The sequence below is a fragment of the Apium graveolens genome, chromosome 3, assembly GCF_009905375.1.
Source record: "Apium graveolens cultivar Ventura chromosome 3, ASM990537v1, whole genome shotgun sequence".
Taxonomy (NCBI): domain Eukaryota; kingdom Viridiplantae; phylum Streptophyta; class Magnoliopsida; order Apiales; family Apiaceae; genus Apium; species Apium graveolens.
Window position 1 is genome coordinate 16,030,742 of NC_133649.1, and position 21,394 is coordinate 16,052,135.

A 21,394-nucleotide genomic window follows, 5' to 3' on the forward strand; every position below is an offset into this window, starting at 1 on the left:
TACAAGGCATGAAATATTTACAATTGGTCTTCCTATCTGCATATCATCTAGTAGTCAACATGACTCATAGTTTCTCTCAACTTCTAAGAATTACATTTTAAATACAGAGACTGAAATATGCTACTATACTAGACTTATTTCTAAGTAAAGCTACACCATCAACGGATAGCCAAAGTGGTCTTATCCGTTGAGGCTACAGACACTAAATTTCTACTTAAGTGTTTTGTTAAACATATCATCAAACTAATGCACATATATTCCTAACAATAATGCAAGTAACAATTGTCTTAATAAAAAAAATATAAGTAATAATCAACAAATTATTTGTTAATTGGGTTAATGCAGTATCATTTTCTTAAAAAAAATGAAATAGGTAAGTTCGATTAAAAATATTTTTGAATAGATAATTTTACACATTTATATTGTATTTAAGGATAAATATTATATGTGTTTTACTTCATTTGATAAAATGGAAAATTATTTTCAAAAATTTAGCCCACATGAATCCTATAAAATATAAAAACTAGGAAGTAATATAATAATCATAATAATAATAATAATAATAATAATAATAATAAAACCATTAAAGTTCAAAATTGAAATACAAATTTTATAAAATATATTTAAAAGTACAATGAAAATTAGGTGTAAAGTAATTTTTTCAAAATTATTATTAGAACCGAAAAATTATAAAATATTATTATAGACGCAGTAAATACAAATCTCAAACAACTTTTCAATTCATGATTAAACTTCATAAGATTAGGAAAAGAAAATTTATAAATAAAAGAAAAATGATTACATAATCATATTATGTGATATGATTGAAATATTCTCTTTACAAATTTGTAATGTGAAAAAAATCAAACAATGAAAAAAATAAACTAAACTATAATCCATATGTTATGTTTTACTTTATTAATGTCAAATATAAAAATACAATAATATGATCATCATGTAAATAAAATTATTTGAATAATAAAAATAATAGTATTTTTCATAAAAAATATTTATATTAAAAATTAAATATCCCAGCTCATTTTATAATAAAAAATTCTTATATAAAAAATGGTTATAGTTTGATCATCATAACTATAATACTATAATATTATAATTAGAATTTAGTGATCAAGACTAATATATATAATATCATTATCGAGGTCACACGTCACCCCTATATAATCATTATCTAAATAAAGTTATTAGAATAAAAAAAAACGGGTTTTCTAATGTGTGCCAACACACACATTAGAAAGACCGTAAAAAAAATAATAGAACTTTTGGTAAAAGATATTTATATTAAAAAGTAAATAAGCCAACTAATTTTGTCAAAAAACAATTCTTATATAAAAAATTATTTATAAATTTTAATCTGCATGGGACAAGCGTAAAATTAATTTTTTATATTAATAAATAATGAAAATATTTACTATATATTTGGTTATTAATATTACAAATTCTATAAATAATAAATTTTGAAAAGAAATATAATAATTATAAAAATTTAATACAACTTAAAATAAAATATAATTTTAATAAAATGAAAAATAATACTATTACAAAGTATATTTTTAAAATGTTATTACAAAAACTGAGAATCTAAAAAATATTATTAAAAACACACTTTAAAAATTAAGGTACAAACTGCAACCAACATTTCAATCCAATCACCAAACTCCTTTAATTATGTGTCACAATAATAACAACTAAATGAACAAGGTTGAAAAATATATTTTTTTGAAAAAAATCATTTAAAAATAAATATGTACAAATATATATTACATGTGTTAAAATATTTAAGAATAAAATACAAAAATAATTATGATAATTGTGAAATACAATTATACATATTAGTAACATTTTAAAAACCGTAATTTTTTAAAAAAAATTATTAATATATTATACAAAGATTGTCATGATAAAATATAAAAATTTATTAATAAGTAAATATATAAGTACAAAAAATTTAAGGAATATGAAAATTTAAGCAATAAAATTTTTGTATTAAAATTTAATAAAATAAAAAATAATTATTGGTTTTAATTTTTTTATAAAAAATATTGAGAGTTATGGCACGGGTATAAAGCTAGTATAAGTTAATTTGTTGAACTTGCTTTACTGTACGAATAAGCATCAGGTATATATATTTAACAGTTTTTATTTTTTCTTGATCTGTGTATAACTGTTTATCACGTAAGACAAAACTCAAAAACCCAATTTTGGTTTAACATTTAATAGTGAGCTCCACTTTTAGTTCAGATTTCTAAGTTACTTTTATACCAAAATTAAATTCATAAATTTGATAGAGTAGATGGAATACCAGAATACCACCCTAACAAAAGGATAAAAACAAAAATTTAGAATGTGGTCACTACTCTTCTACCTAATCCTAATGCAATTTGGTATAAAAGTAGCTGTTCTAGAATACTCAAGATGACAACTTGCTTAAACAGTTTCCGAACCAGACAACGTACAACAGAAAACAGGCAGCTGTAGCACCAATCTTTGATAACGACTTCGGAGACATTAGGATTAGGATTGAAATGAATACATAAGCTCTTGAGTCTTTACAATAAAATTCCAACCGAACAGATGAAGATGACAATAAAATTACAGATTTGTCACCTTTTTCAAAGAACATCCTATACATGCTGCTTTATAGCGAATAAATTCTCATCCATATCTCTAATCTACTCACTTTTCTTTTCACATCAATCTACTCACTTGGCATCATATTAATTCTTAGCTACTCAGTGCCAATTCCTAAAAAAGTAGTTATTTAAGAAATAAAATTTGTAATTTTGTACTATTTCACAAAAATTAATTTTAAAATGTAAAAAAGGAAAGGATGGCCAAAATGGAAACGGTAAAAAAGGAGGGGACACGTGGACTATATATAATAAATATATTATTAAATTATATTAATAAATAAATAAATAAATTATTATTTTTAATACATTATTACTCCCAGTCCCCGGGGTATAATTTAGTTGGTTGGGCCTTTGGGGTTCCAACTTCCAACTGATCAAAACAATAAATCTCTTTAGCTTCAATGGACACACAAACGGCGCCGTTTCTACGGTGCTTGGCGGCGGTTATAGCTGTCGGAGCTCTGACAATTGCTACTCGCATAACTGCTTCAAACGATCCTGTCGTTTCTCGTATTGCCTTCGGATCATGCGCCGACCAAAACACTCCTCAGGTCAGTTTCATCAATTCAACTACTACTTGTTTGATGAATTGTTAGTAAGACAATGTTTGTTGCTTTAATGTGTAATGATAACAGCCAATATGGGAAGCAATAAATAAGTATGATCCTCAAGTATTTATTTGGTTGGGTGATAATATTTATGGAGATAATAAGAGGCCTTTTCGAGTGTTTGGGAAAGAAAGGACTATTGGACCTTGGAAAAATGTGCCTAGATTTTATCCTGTTTCGGAGCTCGAAATGCAGGAGAAGTACAGAAAGACCAAGAATGGTCCCGGTTATGCTCGGCTAAGACAGTCTGCTAAGGTGCACCTCGTCGCTTCTTATTCGTTATTTCGTTTTAACTTATTTAGCTGAAATGTTAGTAGTATTAACGGGGTAATTGTTGTGTAAGTCAAATCTGCTCGACTGCATTTTATCGTATTTTATATTTAGATTTTACTACTAATTTCTAAGAATTTCGGATTACTCTATCTCATTTTACAAAGCTTAAGTTTAATATGTAGTTTTGTGCAAGATAGGCCTGCCATGACTTTGACGTTAATTACATTCGCTGATGTTTCATGTTTGTGGTTCGCTTTTGCTTTACACTTTAATTGCATTAGACTGATTAACTAATTGGCATATCATATTATTGGATTATGATAGAACTTTTAATTGGCAAAGACACAAAGTCATAAGAAGTAAGAATTGCTTTTCATGTATTAAATGCCCAAATGAGACAACTAAGCTAATATTTGTACATCTTGTTACTGTAATTTGATTACTTTTTACAAGTTCATATTTTCTATTTATTTCAGATTGTAATTATTTCTTCTATAATTTATAAATATGTATAAAATTGTTTAAAATGCCATCGTCGAGTGTGCAAGAATCATAATGACTTTATGCTGAATGAAGACAGTGATTCTTTATAAAAGGAAAAATATAAATACAATCTGACTTGGTAACATATGATGTTTATAGGTTGTTGGCACATGGGATGACCATGATTATGGGTTAAATGATGCAGGGAAAGAATTTAGTGAGAAGATCACAAATCAAAGACTTCTGCTTGATTTCTTGGACGAACCCCAGGACAGTCCACGGTGGGTTGCACTCATTATTGTGATCCAATTATACTTCTCTTGCACATAATCTTTATGAAAAATTGGTGTCTTGCTGGTATCTTATAAACTGTTCGTTAGCAACAAAATGGTTTATATTATCATTCTTTGGTCAAATTGACTTTTTTAACCAAGACGTTAATTATGGAAGATGATTATTTACAAGAGCTCGGTGAACAGTTATGTTTTGCTTCTTTACTTGGAAAGCCAAGTCTGTCTGTTTCTTCATAGAAGTGCTAGTACTGTTGAACTGAATAATTTTCATTTGTTTTGTAGCCGCAAACAAGCCGGAGTTTACACATCATATACATTTGGCCCTTCGGGTAAAAAAATAAAGGTAGCACTGTAATGTGTTTGGAACTTAGCAATTCCCCATTATCCACGTGTTCCGTCAGGATTCTACACTTATTATCTATTTACCAAAACATATGCCTTTATAAGAAAAGGCGGAATTCTAATATTTTATTTGTTTCTAATTGAGTGATCAACTGCTTCAGGTTATACTTCTAGATACCAGATACCACAGAGATCCACTGCGTAGTGATGGAAATGTTCTTGGAAATTCACAATGGGCATGGTTGGAGAAGGAGTTGAATGGGCCTGCATCTGCTATAACTATTATTGGATCGTCTATCCAGGTCTAAGAAAATTCTGTCAGTAGAATCGCAGTTTCAGATTAATTTATGATCCATTTTGCTGCTACTCTGTATATGGAAGACTAATGATAGTGCTGTAGAGTGTCACCCTACTCATTTACAAAGAAGTGAGCAGGTTGAATATGTTTAAGTAGTCTGTCTATCATGTTTGATTCTATGTTACGTAAGGGATTTATTAACGGGTGCCAAACCAAGATTTAACCAGCTATAACGGGTCTTCAGCGTTAAGCCGCTAAATATGACTCTTATTCATTTAGCGGGGAGTTTATTTACAGATAAACCGTCATTAAAATGTAAAGATTAAGACAATAGAAGATTCTGTTTTAACAGAAGATATGGTGACAATGAGGGGTTCTAAATAATAATTTTGTAACCAATTCAAAAATCTGGGTAGAACGAGTTTCTTCAGCTGTTTTTCTTTTGCAAATTGGCCTGCTGAAATGTACTGGACCCTCAATACACATGTATTTTTGTTACATATTGGCAGTTAGATAGGGTGATGCAGAAAATTTGTGCTAAGATCAAGATCTTTGACCTAACTTTAAATGCAACTCCCTCCCCAACTCTTGGTACACACATGTGAATTGTAGGAAAGAGCCAAGAGCAAAAAGTGACAGTAAAATGGCAGTATGGCACATAAATAATGTTTTTAACAAAATAAATAGATTATGCAAAGACAATCAACATGATTGACACACTTTTATATTGCGAAATATGGTATTCCTTTGTAAGAATATTTTTTGGGATGTGAGGTTGGGTAACCTGACTGCACAATTCAGGTTGTATCAAATATTTCAGCAACAACTGGCCCTCTATTCTATTTGGAGTCCTGGGGACGTTTTCCAAAGGAGAGGTTGCGGCTCTTTAAGTTGATATCAGACAGTAAGGTGACTCTTTTTCTCTGTTTTAAAATTCATAGACTACCATAAGCATGTCGCTTCCTTCTATGGACTGAAGCTTTATTAGTATTTTTTAGCTATTTAATCTTTCTAAAAAGCTGAATAATTTTTTTTAAAAGAATCAATTGGAATCTTACTTGTATAGAGGGATGGAGTCGTCTTTATAAGTGGGGATGTTCATTTTGGAGAAATCGCACGATATGACTGCGGTGCTGGATATCCCCTGTATGACGTGACCTCAAGCGGGCTTACTCAAGCTGTAGAGAAGGTGATCCCATCACCTTTTCAGTCATTTGTAAGATTTGTCGCATGGCTAACACCTACCACAATGAGGGTTAAGAACAAAAGCTGCAGATACAAATCATGCACATATGGTACACTAATTCCTATATAAAATTTTAATACTGATATAAAATGTTGTTTACATCATTAAAATTGTAAGTTCTGTTCTATGCTATAGGACAACCAAACTTTGGGGTGATAGATGTAAATTGGGCTGCTGTACCAGTGAGTGTGAAACTCGAAGTGAGAGATGCCAGGGGAATGCCTGTTCATAGCGTCATTGTATCATTATCTGACCTCCAAACCAGAGACACAGGTTCAAAAGATAGCATAGGAGCACGAGAGCACAGGAAACACTGCTCTTTGGAAGTTACTCTACCATGGATTATCAGATACCGCTTAGCCATCTTGTTCTTTTGCACCTTAGCTGGTATGTTTAAGTCTAAAGCTTATGAAACATCTCTCGGTCAAAATCAGTATAGTTGTCTCAGGTCCGAAAAAAATTTGATGCTGTTCTGAGTGTTAACTGTTGTCCCTACAAGTCTATAACTCGAACCGGTTTGTCTGTCTAATTATATAATGACTTAAAGAAGAAGACAACTTCATTCTTATATACTAATTGATAAGCATGTCATTATTTAAAAGCTTACTTTGCTGAGTCAGGTTCTGAATACGTTTAAGTTTACGTATTAAATCTAGAATCACTTGCTGTGGAGAAAGAGCTAAATTACAACCAAAACTGACAGTCTGTAATATGCTAAAAGAAATAACTAATTTATTCTCGAGCACACTCTTTTTACTTTTTTCTTGTTCACCTTATAAGTGCCTCCTGTCTTCATCTTTATAACTAAGCATTAACCATCATTGTGGAATACTTGGTTTTTTAATAAAATGTAGCCACATTGGTCAAAGAATGAGTTTGAACCTTAATGAAATACTTTACATAAGACACTTTGCAGATTGCATGCTAATGTCTTCTTTTGTTTCTTTACTGATTGTTGTTTCATCGATCAATCTTGCAGTGCTGCTGCTTCTTCTAGCAGGGCTACTCTATGTCATCGTATCAGCCTTCATTCGGTGCAGCCGAAAGCACAAACTGGATTAACCTGTGTAATTATGTTTTCAATCCCATCAAATGCCGGAACCATTATATAGTATTACCACGCAGTGGATGTCCCAAGTTTTGGTATGACAAACTCTGGTAGCGCTACATCGGATGGAAGAGTAAATGTGAATCAAACTATTTGTTTATTTCAAATTGATAGAAGTTTTAGAATTGACGTGAATACAAGTCTTTGGTCAAGAGAGAAACTTGATATCAGGGAAAAGTCGGTAATGACATAGAATAACAGGATACAGTTGAGAGTGAGACAGGGAGATACCGTGACCGAACTAGCTTGTGGTTCAATCCATCAGCAGAGGCGGAACCAGGAATTTAATATGGGGGGCCAAAATAAATAAAAGTAGAAAATATACTGATTTATTTGAGATGTGCACGCCTGTCTTTGATCAAATAAAAAAAAATCAATGATCTCCTCGGCAGAAATGGTCTCCGCAATCTCCTTTTCAATATACACTATCAAATAATCCCTAAGAAATTCATCTTTCATTCGATTATGAAGACTTGTTTTCATAATTTTCATAGCAGAAAAAGCTCGTTCAGATGTTGCAGTAGATGCTGGAAGAGTCAAGACAGGTCTTAATAGTCTATCAACTAATGGATACATGTTATCTTTCCCTGTGGTTATCAATCCATGACATAAATCACCAAGAGTAGACAGATTTTTCAAATCTGGATGAATCTTCTGGATAAAACTTTTCAGCTAACTTGCAAATGTTCTCTATGTTGAAAGACCTGTAACCATCCCTAGGATTTAGTGATGCACTTAAAATGAGAAGTTCCGTCATTTGTTCACTGAATCTATTGTTTAGTTCCTGTAATTGTTGATCTATGGCAGCTGTAAAGATTTCTACTCGGTAATGATGTTCCATTATCACCATTTGCTTTTGTTTTCCTTGTCGACGAAGAGATTTAAGCACATCAAAGTGGGGAGCATTCATATCTGGAATCAAGATAGTACGTCGTTCACAAAATGATATCACATTTTCTAAGAGACTCTCCCAACCATCACTTCTCAATTTTTGAATCAACATCTTTGTAGCAGAAACCAGATGCATGGCATTTAAAATATCTTGAGACTTTTGTTGTAATGCTCGACAAAGTAGATCAGTAATAGCCATTATCTCCTTAACCACATGTAAAATAAACACAAATTCATAAGACATTAACATTTTAATAGCACTTAAGCATCACCTCGTTGAGAAAAAGTTGTCCCTTGAGCAGCAACGTCAATTAAAACCGAGCGAGTAGAACCATACATTCTTCTCAAACTACATATAGCAGTGAAATGTGAACTCCATCTAGTATCTCCGGGACGTTGTAATGTTCTAATTTGATTGAGACATTTACCTGTTTGAATCTCTTCTATTTCCTTTAAATGTTCAATTTCAGCAATTTGATTAGCTTGCAACTCATCATGCTGCTTAGAAGAACTAGTAACCGCATTGATAATAAAGACCATATTTTGAAAGAAAGTGTGAATCTGAGGTAATTCTCTTGTTGCAGCCACAAGTGCTAATTGTAATTGATGTGCTAGACAATGAATAGAATATGCATAAGGACAATTTTTAAGAAACAAGGCTTGCAGCCCATTCCACTCACCACGCATATTACCAGCATCATCATATCCTCACCTCTTATGTTCTGGACATTAAGATTATGATGAGACAAAATAGCACATATTTCAGTCTTTAAAGTTAAAGAAGTTGTTATTAATTAACAAAATCAATAAAATTTTGTATAATCAATTCTCAATTTTAATTTTTTTTTTTAAATGTAGGGGGGCCAAAAAAATTTTTGATAGTAAATTTTAAAATTTTATATTAAAATTTTGAAGTTATTCCGCAATTGACGGAGATCGGGGCTCCCTTCGGTCCCCCTAGTTCCTCCACTGTCCACCAGTGCATGTACTTGGTCTTATCCATGCATATTATCTTAAGTCTTGACTGTTCTTAGTTTTTATGAGGTTATTTTCTGCCCGTAACATCACCAATCTCTTACCAATTGGAAAACAATTGTGTACTAGTGTTATGTTCATTGAATTATAGTTCGATGTGGCCTTCACTGTGGACCCGTGAAATGCTATATTGGAAAAACTCTGAAAATTTGCCACTTAGTCGTGAAGAATGTGGTAGTAGGACCTGAATGAATGTTTTACTATAATTATTAACATATTCCCGTGTTCAAAACGTCTAGTTTGGTTTCGTTTTTTGTATGTTACTATAACAGAAGAATTTTACTCGTTTTTGTCAAATCATACTTCTTATAAATTCTATGGGCGGTGGTATTTACATTTCTATTCTCTCATAGTGGAACAGCAAAGTGGAAGTAGAAGTATGTGAGAAACCTTTTTTTCTGTTTTGAAAAGTGTAATCTGGCGTTGTAATATTTTTTCTTTCATGCCGAGTGCCTTCAATCCGTCAAATTCTTACATTTAATATAATTTCGATAAATGAATTATCTCACTAAATCTCTTCTATATATAATAGGAGAACAACTAAATTATCAAGGGTATAATTTCATGAGATTAAAAAGTCTCATTAAAAATACTAAATTACCCATGTTTTTAATATTAATATAAAAGATGTGATTTGTGGGAATCAAACTCCAGTTATTTAATTCAACTATACAACCTCTTACCACTACACCATATTGTCACATGTGCTTTTTATCATATACATAATATGTAAGTGTGCTAAATTAATATTTTATTTGACTTTAAAGATACTTACTTGAATTTCGCAAAAAAAAAGGATAATTAGTTGAATATTTGTACAGTTAATTTTAAAGAATTAAAATTCTAGATATAAAATTAGGCATAGTACATAAATGAATTATTATCCTATTTTTTTAATCATTTTTTAGTTTGAAAATATATTTCATATATTTTTAACATATATTTTATTATAAAAAGTAATTAAAATGTACATATATAATTTTTTTAAAAATATTGAAAATAGAATCGCTTATATATAAATAATCTATATTTGTATTAAATATTTAGATAAGTTCGAATTATAATGAGTCAATGCATTTTAAAACTTGGCCCATTATTCAAAAAATACTCGAAATTTGACTACATAACATGACCGAAAAACATCGTCACATTCTACGTTTAGTAAATTTAAATTACAAGCTCAACGAGAATATCTTACCAATAATGTAAAAATTTGTAATATCTTATATTAATATAAATTAATGTGTTTGAAGTCTTTATTGGATCAAGTCAATTGATTATTTATATTAAAATTACTAACTTCACTGGTAACGCATTATTATTTTTGAGATTTGTCCAATTTCAAGAATATTTGAAATATGAAATGAGATCTCACTAGATTTGTTAAAACTACGATGATATATTAAATCGATTTATTTTTCATTTTTCACTTTTAAAAAATTTAAATTTTTAAAGAGAATTCTTTTAGGAAAGAATGCCCAAAATACACCAGTTTTCAGCTTTCAATGCCCAAAATGCCCGTGGGCGCGAGTTCCGCCCTAAATACCCACAGATTACGCATTACACGCATGCGTATTCAGGCTTTTCAAAAAATGTAAAGAACACGCATTGCAAGAATGCGTGTTTCTTTTTAAAATTAGTAAGAATACGCATCTCGCTAAAAATCAAAAAAGAAACACGCATTCTTGCAATGCGTGTTCTTTACAAATTTTAAAAAATTAGAATCCGCATGTAAGCAATGCGTGTTCAGTGGGTATTTAGGGCAGAACTCCCCGCCAATCAGCATTTTGGACAAATTTTCCCAAATGGTGGATATTTTGGTTTTTCACCCTTCTTTTAGATCAACAATATACATTAATGAAGATAATATTGTACATATATTTTGAATTATTTTAATATTTTGAATTATTCAAATAAAAGTTATATCTATACTATATTGTAGCATTTGATTCAATGCATTTTATATTATTTAAGGGAAAATATATATATTGTTCAATAATCTGAAGGAATTAGTCAGTTCAACTAATATTTATAAAAGTTTATCGAACTGAAATTTTTTAATTTTAGAAAAATAGTATAAAATGTTATCAAATTATTATATTAAGAAATATTAGAGTCGTAATGAAAGAAATTTAAATTGGTTTAAATAACGATATAAATATAAATTTTCTTTCGAATTCTTGAAAAAAAACATGAATATCAATAATAAGTCTTAAAAACATATAATTCATTTTTATGTTACAACCATGATTGATACCCAGTTGCGTAAAAAATAGATATGGATTGTTTGTTAGTGATAATGTGAATACCTTATATAAATTATAACAATTTATTTATTACATAATTTTAATTTTTGAATAATTATAAATGCATGTTATTTAAGTAATCAATTATCTCACTAGATTTTAATAATGATTATACATGTACATAAATCAGATATTTAGCATATAAATAACTGAAATCATCATAATTTACTAAGAGATCTAACATATAATAATTTACATGCTAACACACACATACATATAACTTAATCTTACTTTGTTAACAGTAGTGTAAATAAAAAACTGACATTTTCCCTTACATACATACGTTGAATTTCAAAAACTAATATTTTTCATTAAAACCAACTTCAATATTAACAATAATGTAAATTTTACATTATTGTATATTATGATTGTAAGTCGTTCGGACTTCAGTTATGCATTTTTTATCTTTTTAAATTGAGTAAGTTAATTGTAAGTTAGTAGTGAATTCAGTAATAATATAGAGCAGTACATATAGTTTATTTAAATAAAATTCAAGATTTTGGTCAACTCTGTATTCAACATATATGTTAATTTGTAACTTTTTATTTGTAAATATACTAACGGTATTCTACAGATTAAGTTTAATCTTTTCGTTTTAAACGTACACTTACTATCTTGTTTATATTCATTCATTAAATATAAAATAACGGGTAAGAAAAATATAATATAATAATAGTTGAGAGGATATTCACTCCTAAAAGTGAGGAAGCATTCGAAGCTCCTAATGTTATAGAGGGGGACATGGAGCTTGTTGGAGATAAATTTTATCTCTATTTTTTCAATATTTGACTTAAGAGGCTATATAAGGATATTGTCAGAGTTGCTATACAAACATTATAATTGCATAATGTATAAAAAAATTTTAGAAAATGACCCGTGCCTGGCACGGGTTATGATGCTAGTTATTATTTCAACCCCAACATAAACATATTTCTAAAATTAGTACTTTGACTTTTTGCATGTATTTTATGATATAATTTATTTTACTTTAATTACTTAAATTTCTAACTTTTTTTCGAATAAAAATTTAGATTATATTCCTTTCAACAAATTTTTATATCTGAAAATACTCAGATCTCAAAGATATTGTATCATTTTCAATAAGATATTCCATGATTAGTGAAATCATATATTGATTTTTTATGTTTAGAATTGTCTCAGCCTCTTCAGCTAATCAATTCGCCTTAATTTTCACCCTGTAACTCAGAAAGAAAAAGTAGCTAACCATGTTCTTATTTCTTATATGAGATCTTAGAAATGCTAAGTACCCATAATTGGGTCCAAATGATTTCAAAATACTATAGTTATATATTTACCTTCCAACATGTATTATAATTTAAAACATGTAGATATGAAAATATCAAAATAATAAATGAAAATTGATAAATTTATTTGTAGAACTATATATAACTAAATAATGTGTGATAAACGTGTCTTACTAACATTTTTACGAGTTTATAATGAACATGTTGGCGTGTATTATTCATGAACTATATAAATGAATTTGTTCACGAATATTTTAGTCAAAACTTTCGAACCGAATTATAATATTCTCAAGTTTAACTCATTTACAAATCGAATCATAAAATTATGTTCATGTTTGACTTATTTATTAATGAAACCAAATTCTAGCCAAACTTTTTTCGAAGAGAGCACCATACTATTCATTGAGCGAATCAATATATAGCCCCAGCTACATGGCATATTTTAATTGATCATCATATAATTAATAAAATGAACCTCCATATATTCACATAAATACTTTCAATTAAAATATTTTAAAATTATACATCACCCATCCATGTTATTTTAATATTATTTTTTGTACGATACCCATCGCTGCTCTTCGTTTATTAACGCACTATAACTTGCAAGTTTTGTGAGGCAACACGGGTGGATCCAGGAAAATATGTTTAGTGGGGATATTAAATAAATTTTGAGAAAATATCTTTATATTTTTAAATTTTGAAGGGATACATTCATGTAAATTTAAAAATATTAATAATAAAAAAAACGTAAAATTTGATTTTATGGGGGCACGTGTCCCCTGGTGCCACTTGCTAGATCCTCGCCGGCGAGACAACAATCTTTTCTTACCATCAGTATTCTAAAAATCGGTCTAGGCGGCCGACTAGGCAGTGCCTAGGCGGTAGGCGATGGTAAAACCCCCGACTTGGACCTAGACGGTAATTTAGACATTTTTTTTAAAAGGTCAAAAATCGGTCCTAGGCGGTTTAGGCGGAAAATAAGTAAAAAATTATTTTTTTTGACGTTTTTATGATTTTAATTCAATAATTTTATAATTTCACATAATATCATGCCAATTTTTAATAAAAAATATTGATAAGAAATAACAAGTAATCTAATATATTAATTTTCTCACTTAAAATATAAAAATGACATATTGTAATTAATTTAGAAGTGTGAATTGAAATATAATTAATATTATAAACTCAATAATTAGTACATAACGAATGTCAAATATGTAGATATTGTTTAATATCATTCTAATTTCTTTTGTCAAATAAATATTTGATATATTGATCATTATATAATTATAAAAATTAAAAATAATATTTACATTCTTCCGATTAATGTTTCGATTAATCGGTTCAATTAATCTCCGAATTGCCGATTAATCTCTCGAAAATACCTTATTACGCTAAAACGCTTAGCGATTCGGGGAACACTGCTCCCCACAGGAATAAACTGCGCAGTGGGAAAATAGCTGCCAGTCAAACGCGTTAATAAAGAACATTATTTTGTTGACTCAATTAAATGGCTCATGTTACAAAAGTCAAGGTCTCCAACTAATTATCGTACATATATATGACTAATATCACATTATCACCAGGTAGACGTTAACACCACTGCCATAATTATTTCTCCAAACTCAATCAAATTCTCCCACCGGAAAACTCTCCTTTCCGATGGCCGGAAACAACCTAAACTCCGGCCACTGGCTGCTACTCTATCTATCCATCTCATGCATATCTCTCATACTCCACACCTCCCAAGCCCAACAATCATATGTCAACAACAAGCAACTCCAGTGTCTGCAAAACTACACAACAACTCTAGGATACAACTGTTCCACCACCCCCAGCTGCCTCTCTTACGTCACTTTCCGATCAACCCCTACTTACAACACCCCTGTATCCATTGCTAATCTCCTCAACACCAACTCCTCTGAAGTTGCCAGGCTCAACAACTTCTCTGAAGACTCTCTTATAAAGCCAGACACTCTAATGATAGTCCCTATAACCTGCTCTTGTTCCGGGGCCAAAGCCCCTGGTGGACCATTTTACCAGCACCAAACTAACTACTCGTTAAAGTTTACGGGAGAAACGTACTTCAGTGTGGCCAACGATACTTACCAGGGCCTCACTACTTGCCAGTCATTGATCTCTCAGAATACTTATAATTATCGAAATTTAGTTGCTGGTATGAAATTGAATGTGCCTGTTAGATGTGCTTGTCCGAGTAAAAAACAGGTTGATGATGGCTATAAGTATCTTCTTGCTTATCTTATTACTTGGGGTAATACTGTTAATCAGATTGCTCGTAGTTTGAGTGTTAGTGGAGCTAATAATATGAGTGTTTTGGAAGCAAATGAGCTTGATGAGAAGAGTATTATTTTCCCCTTCACACCATTGTTGGTTCCACTCAAGAAAGAGCCTAATCGATTGGAATTATCAGTTTCTCCACCTCCCCCGCCCGCTTCTCCTACGTTACCTATTAATCCTCCTACTGGTGATGATGATGATGATTCTTCGAAAAAATGGGTATATATTGGAGTTGGAATTGGGGCTGGCTTGCTCCTGCTTGGGTCTTTATCCGGTTTTTTTGTCTGGTTTTTCCGCAGGCAATCAAGAAAAGAAGCTAGTCAAGCTACTTTGGTGGTTCCTAATCAGTATAGTGATTACCAAAAGCCTGTAGAGGCAGGGGGGAATCCATCTTCGTCGTGGTCTATTTCATCGGAAGGGGTGAGGTATGCTATTGGATCTCTTGCACATTACAAGTTTGAGGAGTTGCAGCAGGCCACTGGATATTTCGGGGAAGCAAATAGGATTAAAGGGTCTGTTTATAGGGGTTTTTTCAATGGAGATTCTGCTGCTGTAAAAATAATGAGAGGGGATGTTTCGACTGAGATTAGTATACTCAAGCAGATCAATCATTCTAATATAATCAGGCTTTCTGGTTACTGTGTGCACCAGGGTAACACTTACCTTGTTTATGAGTATGCAGAGAAAGGCTCTGTTAGTGATATGCTGCACGAGCCAAGTCTTGTGAAGATGGATGACACAGTATCTGCTGGTGCTAATGTTTTGGGATGGATTCAGAGGGTTCAAATTGCTTATCACATTGGTGATGCTTTAAATTATCTACATAACTGTATCAACCCTCCTTACATCCACAAGAATTTGACTACTAGCAATGTACTTTTGGACAGCAATTTAAGGGCCAAGGTTGCAAATTTTAGATTTGCAAGGTCTCTAATGGACAGTGAGAAGGGAGGAGGTATGCAACTGACTAGACATGTGGTAGGAACCTATGGGTGTATGGCTCCGGAGTACATTGAAAATGGGCTGATTACTCCTAAACTTGATGTGTTTGCTTTTGGAGTGGTGATGTTGGAGCTCTTGTCTGGTAAAGAAGCTGTGCAACATAAGAGCACTGAGACGGGAAAAGAGGACGAATTGCTTACTGCTACCATTGTTGAGGTACTTGGAGGGGAGAATGTGAGAGAGAAGCTCGGAGAGTTTATGGATCCTTGCCTAAAAAAACAGTACCCACTAGACTTGGCCTACTCCATGGCGCAGCTGGCCAGGAGCTGTGTTGCTGATGATATCAACTCCCGTCCCTCATCTGCAGAGGTTTTTATGACATTATCTAAGATTCATTCCTCCTCTCTAGACTGGGATCCCTCTGACGAACTTGAGTACTCTAGGTCGATGAGCCATGGCAGATAATAAAACCCAAGATTCAGCAATTTTTTGCTGCTTTTACTACTAGCTGTATTGTATGAACTACTACTCCTTGAGGGTGTATAGAATTTGAACCTTCCTCCAATGTATTCACATATTCTTTTAAGTATGTTACTAATGTTTAAACCCATTACCAATACCAACTGAGATTGTTTAAATCAACTTGAAGTGGCTTTTTGTGTGTTATAATAAACTATTGGGATTTCGGCATGTATGTAACAACAATTACTATTAAATTCAGAGCAATACTATCACAACCAATTAAGCAATTAAAGAAGAGCTCCAGGCACCTAGTCCAAAGAAATTTTTGCATGAAATCTTATACAATTCTATACAAGTAACAGATATATAAAAAAACTCGATAAGCTGAGAATGAGCATGGGTATTTTATCCAATATGCTTAGCACAAAAAAGCCTGCCCCACATGGATTAACTAAATGGCAAAGTTGACAAATATTTCTCAACTTCTCAAGCTTTATTTGGACCCTGCATAACATTGTAAAACCGGGTGTGTGTGGTTTTATTACATGACAATATAGCGACTTAGACAAATACTAGAAACATTTCAAGCATTATTTGGAGCCTGCTGAAATTGCATGTAGAAAGATCATATAGAGCTTCTAATCTTTATTTGGTCGCCTGGGATATTATAAAGCTCACAGAATTGGCCTGTTCTTTAGCAGCCTCAACTAATGAGTCCTACATGATTATTAGTAGCTAATTAAATTTCAAGTTTTCCAACATGTTGCATCAGGATAAAACAGTAAAGAAAAAGCAATTACCTGTGCAGCGACTAAACGCGCAACTGTTTTCTTGCTTGATTCTTGAAGCTCACCGGCAATCAAAATTTCATCTAGTATAAAATATGCCTGTCAAGTTTCTTGTTAGAATCAATTTATCTATCTATTTGCAACCTATGCACTGCAGTGGAAACTACTGACATTCTTGAGGTAAAATAAATGGAAGAAAATTTAAGAAAAAGATATTTGATTCTTGTAATTTCAATTTAGAGTTCCAAATTCATAAGACAGATAAAGGAAAGATTCTCTCACCAAAAACATGTAAACAAAAGAATTATTCCTAATCACACAAACACACAGAGTATAGTGGTTGAAGCGCTAAACTTCCTTGAAAGATTTGAGTGGCCAGGAAAGGGGGACTGTCTGAATAGTCTGTCCATATAATTTATTACCTAAATAGTCTGTCCTTGGAATAAAGAGCATACATGACTTATTACCTAATATATAACAAACTAACGGTTTAGCTGCTAGAAAAATGTTTTTCCTTTCTAGCAAGAGTGTGTTCATATTTGTAATGCATGACAAATTAAGGCCAAGGAAAGACACAAAGAATCATCCTGTCAGAGTAATTTTGGGTTTTCAAGGGTATCCTTGAGGTGATAACACATGTTTTCAAACTAACTGCATTAATAATCTAGACATCTGCTGTTAAGTTTCCACCTGAAGAAAACTGTTTTGAGTTTTCTATCCAGGTTATTTGACCAAACCTTCTCCATAATGATATACTTAGAGCAAGATAACTGTTTAATGTCCAAGGTGAAACACAAATTTTTCGATAAAGAGAAAACTGCTTACCCCAACAAATTAAGGGGATAAGTATACTTAATGTCGCAGACAGATGAACTTTACCTTGTGAAAATTAAAAATTAAATCCAGCTCACACACCTAATAATCACAGTGGACATCAGAATCAATCACACAGTAAATTAAGCAGTTCATAATTTATGATAATTAAAGTATTCGCAGGGCTCACACTTCCAAAATAACGATCTAAAATCTCCACATAATGATGGATAATTTCAAGGACTTCTAGTTCATTATCATCTTGATTAATGCACATGCAGAAATAAAGGCTCGCATATCTGCACAAAGAAAACAAGAGATATAGAAGGAAAATGGTACTGTCTATAACTATTGTTTATAATACACGACCATGCAAGTAAAAGCATGAACCAAAACTGGATTTGGATTATAGCTTGCCCATACCTTTTATACACAACTTTGAATCCCCTCCATTCTACAAAATTGCAGAGCCTTGGGGCTCGGGTGAGAATCAGACTGCTGAGCTCTCGGATTACCTTAAAAAAATATCCACAGCCAGATTAGTTTTTAATCAGATACTACCATTTACAAAGTGATAAAATTACAGGTTTCTGGTTATACTGTTAAAGATTAGTGTCAGAAGTAACTCAGTCACTGTAGGGAGCACTTTGATGCCAAATGTTCATTTATTCATTATAAGAGGTTATGTAACTGATATAGAAGAGCCCTCTTTTGTAAAATGAATGCTGAACCACAACATCATCACATTTCTTATGGCAATCAAAAGAAAAAGAAAGGGACTTTAGATCTTGATAGTCACTTACAAAGTACAAACTAATTGTGCTTTTTCCATACTTAACTAACACATCCGCTAATTGCCATTCCTTCCTATTGCGCTTAATTTCATTTTAACCCAAGGCGTGAAGCCTTGACTATTTAAAACCATATATCTTATTTTCGGATCAAAATATGACAATTGAGCAAATTGACATCAGGTCAGAATACTGTCAGATAAATTGGCCAAATCCCTATTAAAAACAATATTGTACTTCTCAGTTCTCGCTAAATTGTGATTGATATGGTTGAGCATTAAACTATTTTGATGGAGAGAACAAGGCCAGGATGCATTAATCTAATGTCATCCTTTGTTAGTGTACATAATTAAACAATCTGTCAACAGATATACTTATTTTCGACTGCAACGGACATATTTCATTCCTCTCTTTGTGCATTCCAGCTTCAGGACTAAATTTTTCAAGAATTCTGTAGATCAAAGTCTAATATGTGTATATAAACCAAAGTATCTAAAGGCCATATCCATCGCAGAAGGCTGCCACATCAGCCATGACTGGGGTAGGTGCTGACATCTGCAACCCTGCCCTATTTTTTAGAAAGAGGCTATTTCCACTGTTCAAACCATGACCTAGCAGATTGTGATTGCTAGTAGACACTTGGTAGCAGATCGCTACTAGACACTTGGCTACTACAATTTTTACTGGGTATACAATTCTTTAGAAAATCCGGAAAACATGCAGCAAAGAAATAACAAATGTACAGACATAAAATACCGGAATAAATACCTTGCTCCTTTCCTTCTGGGAATAAGGTGAGTACCATTTAGTCAACCTTACTTTCCCCTGTCTGCTAATGAGAAGCACAAAATGAATCTGAACAGAAATATTAACCATTAGTAAGGCTATAATAAGCACGCAGAATCTGAACCTTTCGTACCACTTTACAATGTGAAGTGTAAATAACAGTATGATTACTCGAGATTTCAGAAGCTTTCACTTGTTAATACTGTCGAACATTCTTTTTTGGTCAGAGTTGACCATATGTTTGGATATAAACATTCCAACAAAAAACTCCAGGAAACAACTCCTTAACAAAGCAATATACAACCCTGTAGGATTTAGGATACCGGATACTCTAAACAGTAAATATGAACTCTTATTTTTAAAGACATTCAGGAATTTCTATCAAAACAAATCTGGAGTAAATTAGTATACATCTTATTTTGACAAGAAGAAATTCTATATATTCCTCAGAAATGTCTCTATTTAGAAGAGGCTTTTTTTTTCTTCTTGCATTAGTTTCCACAATACTTCCAATACAATGCAAATTAGCAGGTAAGTAAGCTACCCTTCAAATTTGGAGTACATGCACTACCTCCGTCCCTCTAATTTCTTTACAGTTTTTTTTTCACATACTTGACACGCATTTTAAGGCAACTATAAAATATATTTCCGTAATTTTTTTTTAAATTTTTCTTTTTTGTATAAAAGTTTAAACATTATATTTTTATTTAGAAGAAAAAAAAATTAAAAAAAATACAAGTACATTTAATAAGAGCATTAAAGTGCGTGCCGAAGCCCCGTCTGTAAAGAAGAATTGAGGGGACGGAGGGAGTACTGATAACTGCATTTTTTGGAATTTGGCCCCAAGGGCTGCGGACATATTATCTCAAACTAAAAAAACTCAATCGCTGCCCCAAAACACTACTCGGAAAGCATAATCTATATTAATTATTGTCAACAATTTCTTCAAACAGAGTTTTTCTCAAATGCATCACCATATAATCCCAAAATAAACTGCAGAGTAAAGTCCCTACCAGAAGCCAATTTCGCAACAACCATTCAGTTGTTTTCGATCAAATACAGACTAACAAAACCATGATAAAATGTAATCATATAGTAAAACTCACTTTTCACCTGGAGTAATTTCTTGCATTAGATAAATCAAATAGGAATTAATTTCTTGATGAACATAATTAGCGAATAACAAACACAAAAGTATAAGGCAGTAAACAATTAAAAATGACGACGTACCATTTTAGAAGAGGGGATGATGATGATCAGTGGGGGTGACAAAATTTGTCGCTGGATCAATGGGAAAAGGTGGCCACTGTTTTTGTTGTTCCGCGATATAGGGATCATTTCTTTGTTAATTGCGTTGCTAAAATAGGTAATCAGTACTAATGCTTACGTACCGATTAATCGGCAAATGAAAATTAATCTTCTCATTAAATAATATTTAATATATTTAACTTATTTATTATAAAATGTATAATTTATAAATAATTTATAAATATTAACCAGATTTTAAAAATTAAATCAGTCAAATATTTTTTAAAAATTAATCGGAATTTTTTTAAAAAATCGAAAATTTTTAGAATACTGCATGGCCAATTATTTCTTTTTCTTATTTTTTTTTGCATAATTTGAATTCGATTTTATCTTAGTAAACCAATTTATTTATTGATTAAGAAAAAGATACTCCTTTGTAAGAACAATACAAACAAGTTATTTTT

At 31.6% G+C, this 21,394-nt stretch overlaps 3 protein-coding genes across 4 annotated transcripts; 2 read left to right on the forward strand and 1 right to left on the reverse strand.

Annotated features, from left to right (window-relative positions):
• The first annotated feature begins 2,970 nt into the window (after positions 1-2,970).
• On the forward strand, positions 2,971-8,126 carry LOC141711824 (uncharacterized). The gene is made up of 9 exons (XM_074514510.1): positions 2,971-3,202; positions 3,287-3,514; positions 4,175-4,296; positions 4,591-4,651; positions 4,812-4,952; positions 5,750-5,857; positions 6,015-6,243; positions 6,330-6,581; positions 7,174-8,126. Exons 1-9 carry the CDS (start codon positions 3,053-3,055, stop codon positions 7,254-7,256), a joined length of 1,374 nt encoding a protein of 457 aa, XP_074370611.1. The 5' UTR covers positions 2,971-3,052; the 3' UTR covers positions 7,257-8,126.
• Positions 8,127-14,378: 6,252 nt separating this feature from the next.
• On the forward strand, positions 14,379-16,684 carry LOC141711825 (protein LYK5). The gene has a single exon (XM_074514511.1). The coding sequence runs from the start codon at positions 14,465-14,467 to the stop codon at positions 16,505-16,507; it is 2,043 nt and encodes a 680-aa protein (XP_074370612.1). The 5' UTR covers positions 14,379-14,464; the 3' UTR covers positions 16,508-16,684.
• Positions 16,685-16,886: 202 nt separating this feature from the next.
• LOC141711826 (AP-1 complex subunit sigma-1-like) lies at positions 16,887-21,047 on the reverse strand. 2 transcript variants are annotated; one of them, XM_074514512.1, is made up of 7 exons: positions 20,913-21,047; positions 19,665-19,751; positions 18,529-18,620; positions 18,296-18,404; positions 18,172-18,207; positions 17,305-17,391; positions 16,887-17,221 (listed from the first exon to the last, which is right to left on the reverse strand). In XM_074514512.1, exons 1-7 carry the CDS (start codon positions 21,018-21,020, stop codon positions 17,150-17,152), a joined length of 591 nt encoding a protein of 196 aa, XP_074370613.1. In that variant the 5' UTR covers positions 21,021-21,047; the 3' UTR covers positions 16,887-17,149. The 2 variants fall into 2 exon arrangements, with proteins under 2 accessions (XP_074370613.1, XP_074370614.1); XM_074514513.1 differs by lacking the exon at positions 18,172-18,207.
• Positions 21,048-21,394: the final 347 nt, after the last annotated feature.

What these genes read in the sequence shown, in the direction of transcription:
- LOC141711824 (XM_074514510.1), top strand. Translation starts at nt 3,053, where the DNA reads ATGGACACACAAACGGCGCCGTTTCTACGGTGCTTGGCGGCGGTTATA. An exon ending in GAACCCCAGGACAGTCCACG is followed by an intron (nt 4,297 to 4,590) that starts GTGGGTTGCACT and finishes TTTGTTTTGTAG; the next exon opens with CCGCAAACAAGCCGGAGTTT. An exon ending in TTATTGGATCGTCTATCCAG is followed by an intron (nt 4,953 to 5,749) that starts GTCTAAGAAAAT and finishes TGCACAATTCAG; the next exon opens with GTTGTATCAAATATTTCAGC.
- LOC141711825 (XM_074514511.1), top strand. Translation starts at nt 14,465, where the DNA reads ATGGCCGGAAACAACCTAAACTCCGGCCACTGGCTGCTACTCTATCTA.
- LOC141711826 (XM_074514512.1), bottom strand. Translation starts at nt 21,020, where the DNA reads ATGATCCCTATATCGCGGAACAACAAAAACAGTGGCCACCTTTTCCCA. An exon ending in TTCAAAGTTGTGTATAAAAG is followed by an intron (nt 18,405 to 18,528) that starts GTATGGGCAAGC and finishes TTCTTTGTGCAG; the next exon opens with ATATGCGAGCCTTTATTTCT. An exon ending in TAGATCGTTATTTTGGAAGT is followed by an intron (nt 18,208 to 18,295) that starts GTGAGCCCTGCG and finishes TGTGATTATTAG; the next exon opens with GTGTGTGAGCTGGATTTAAT.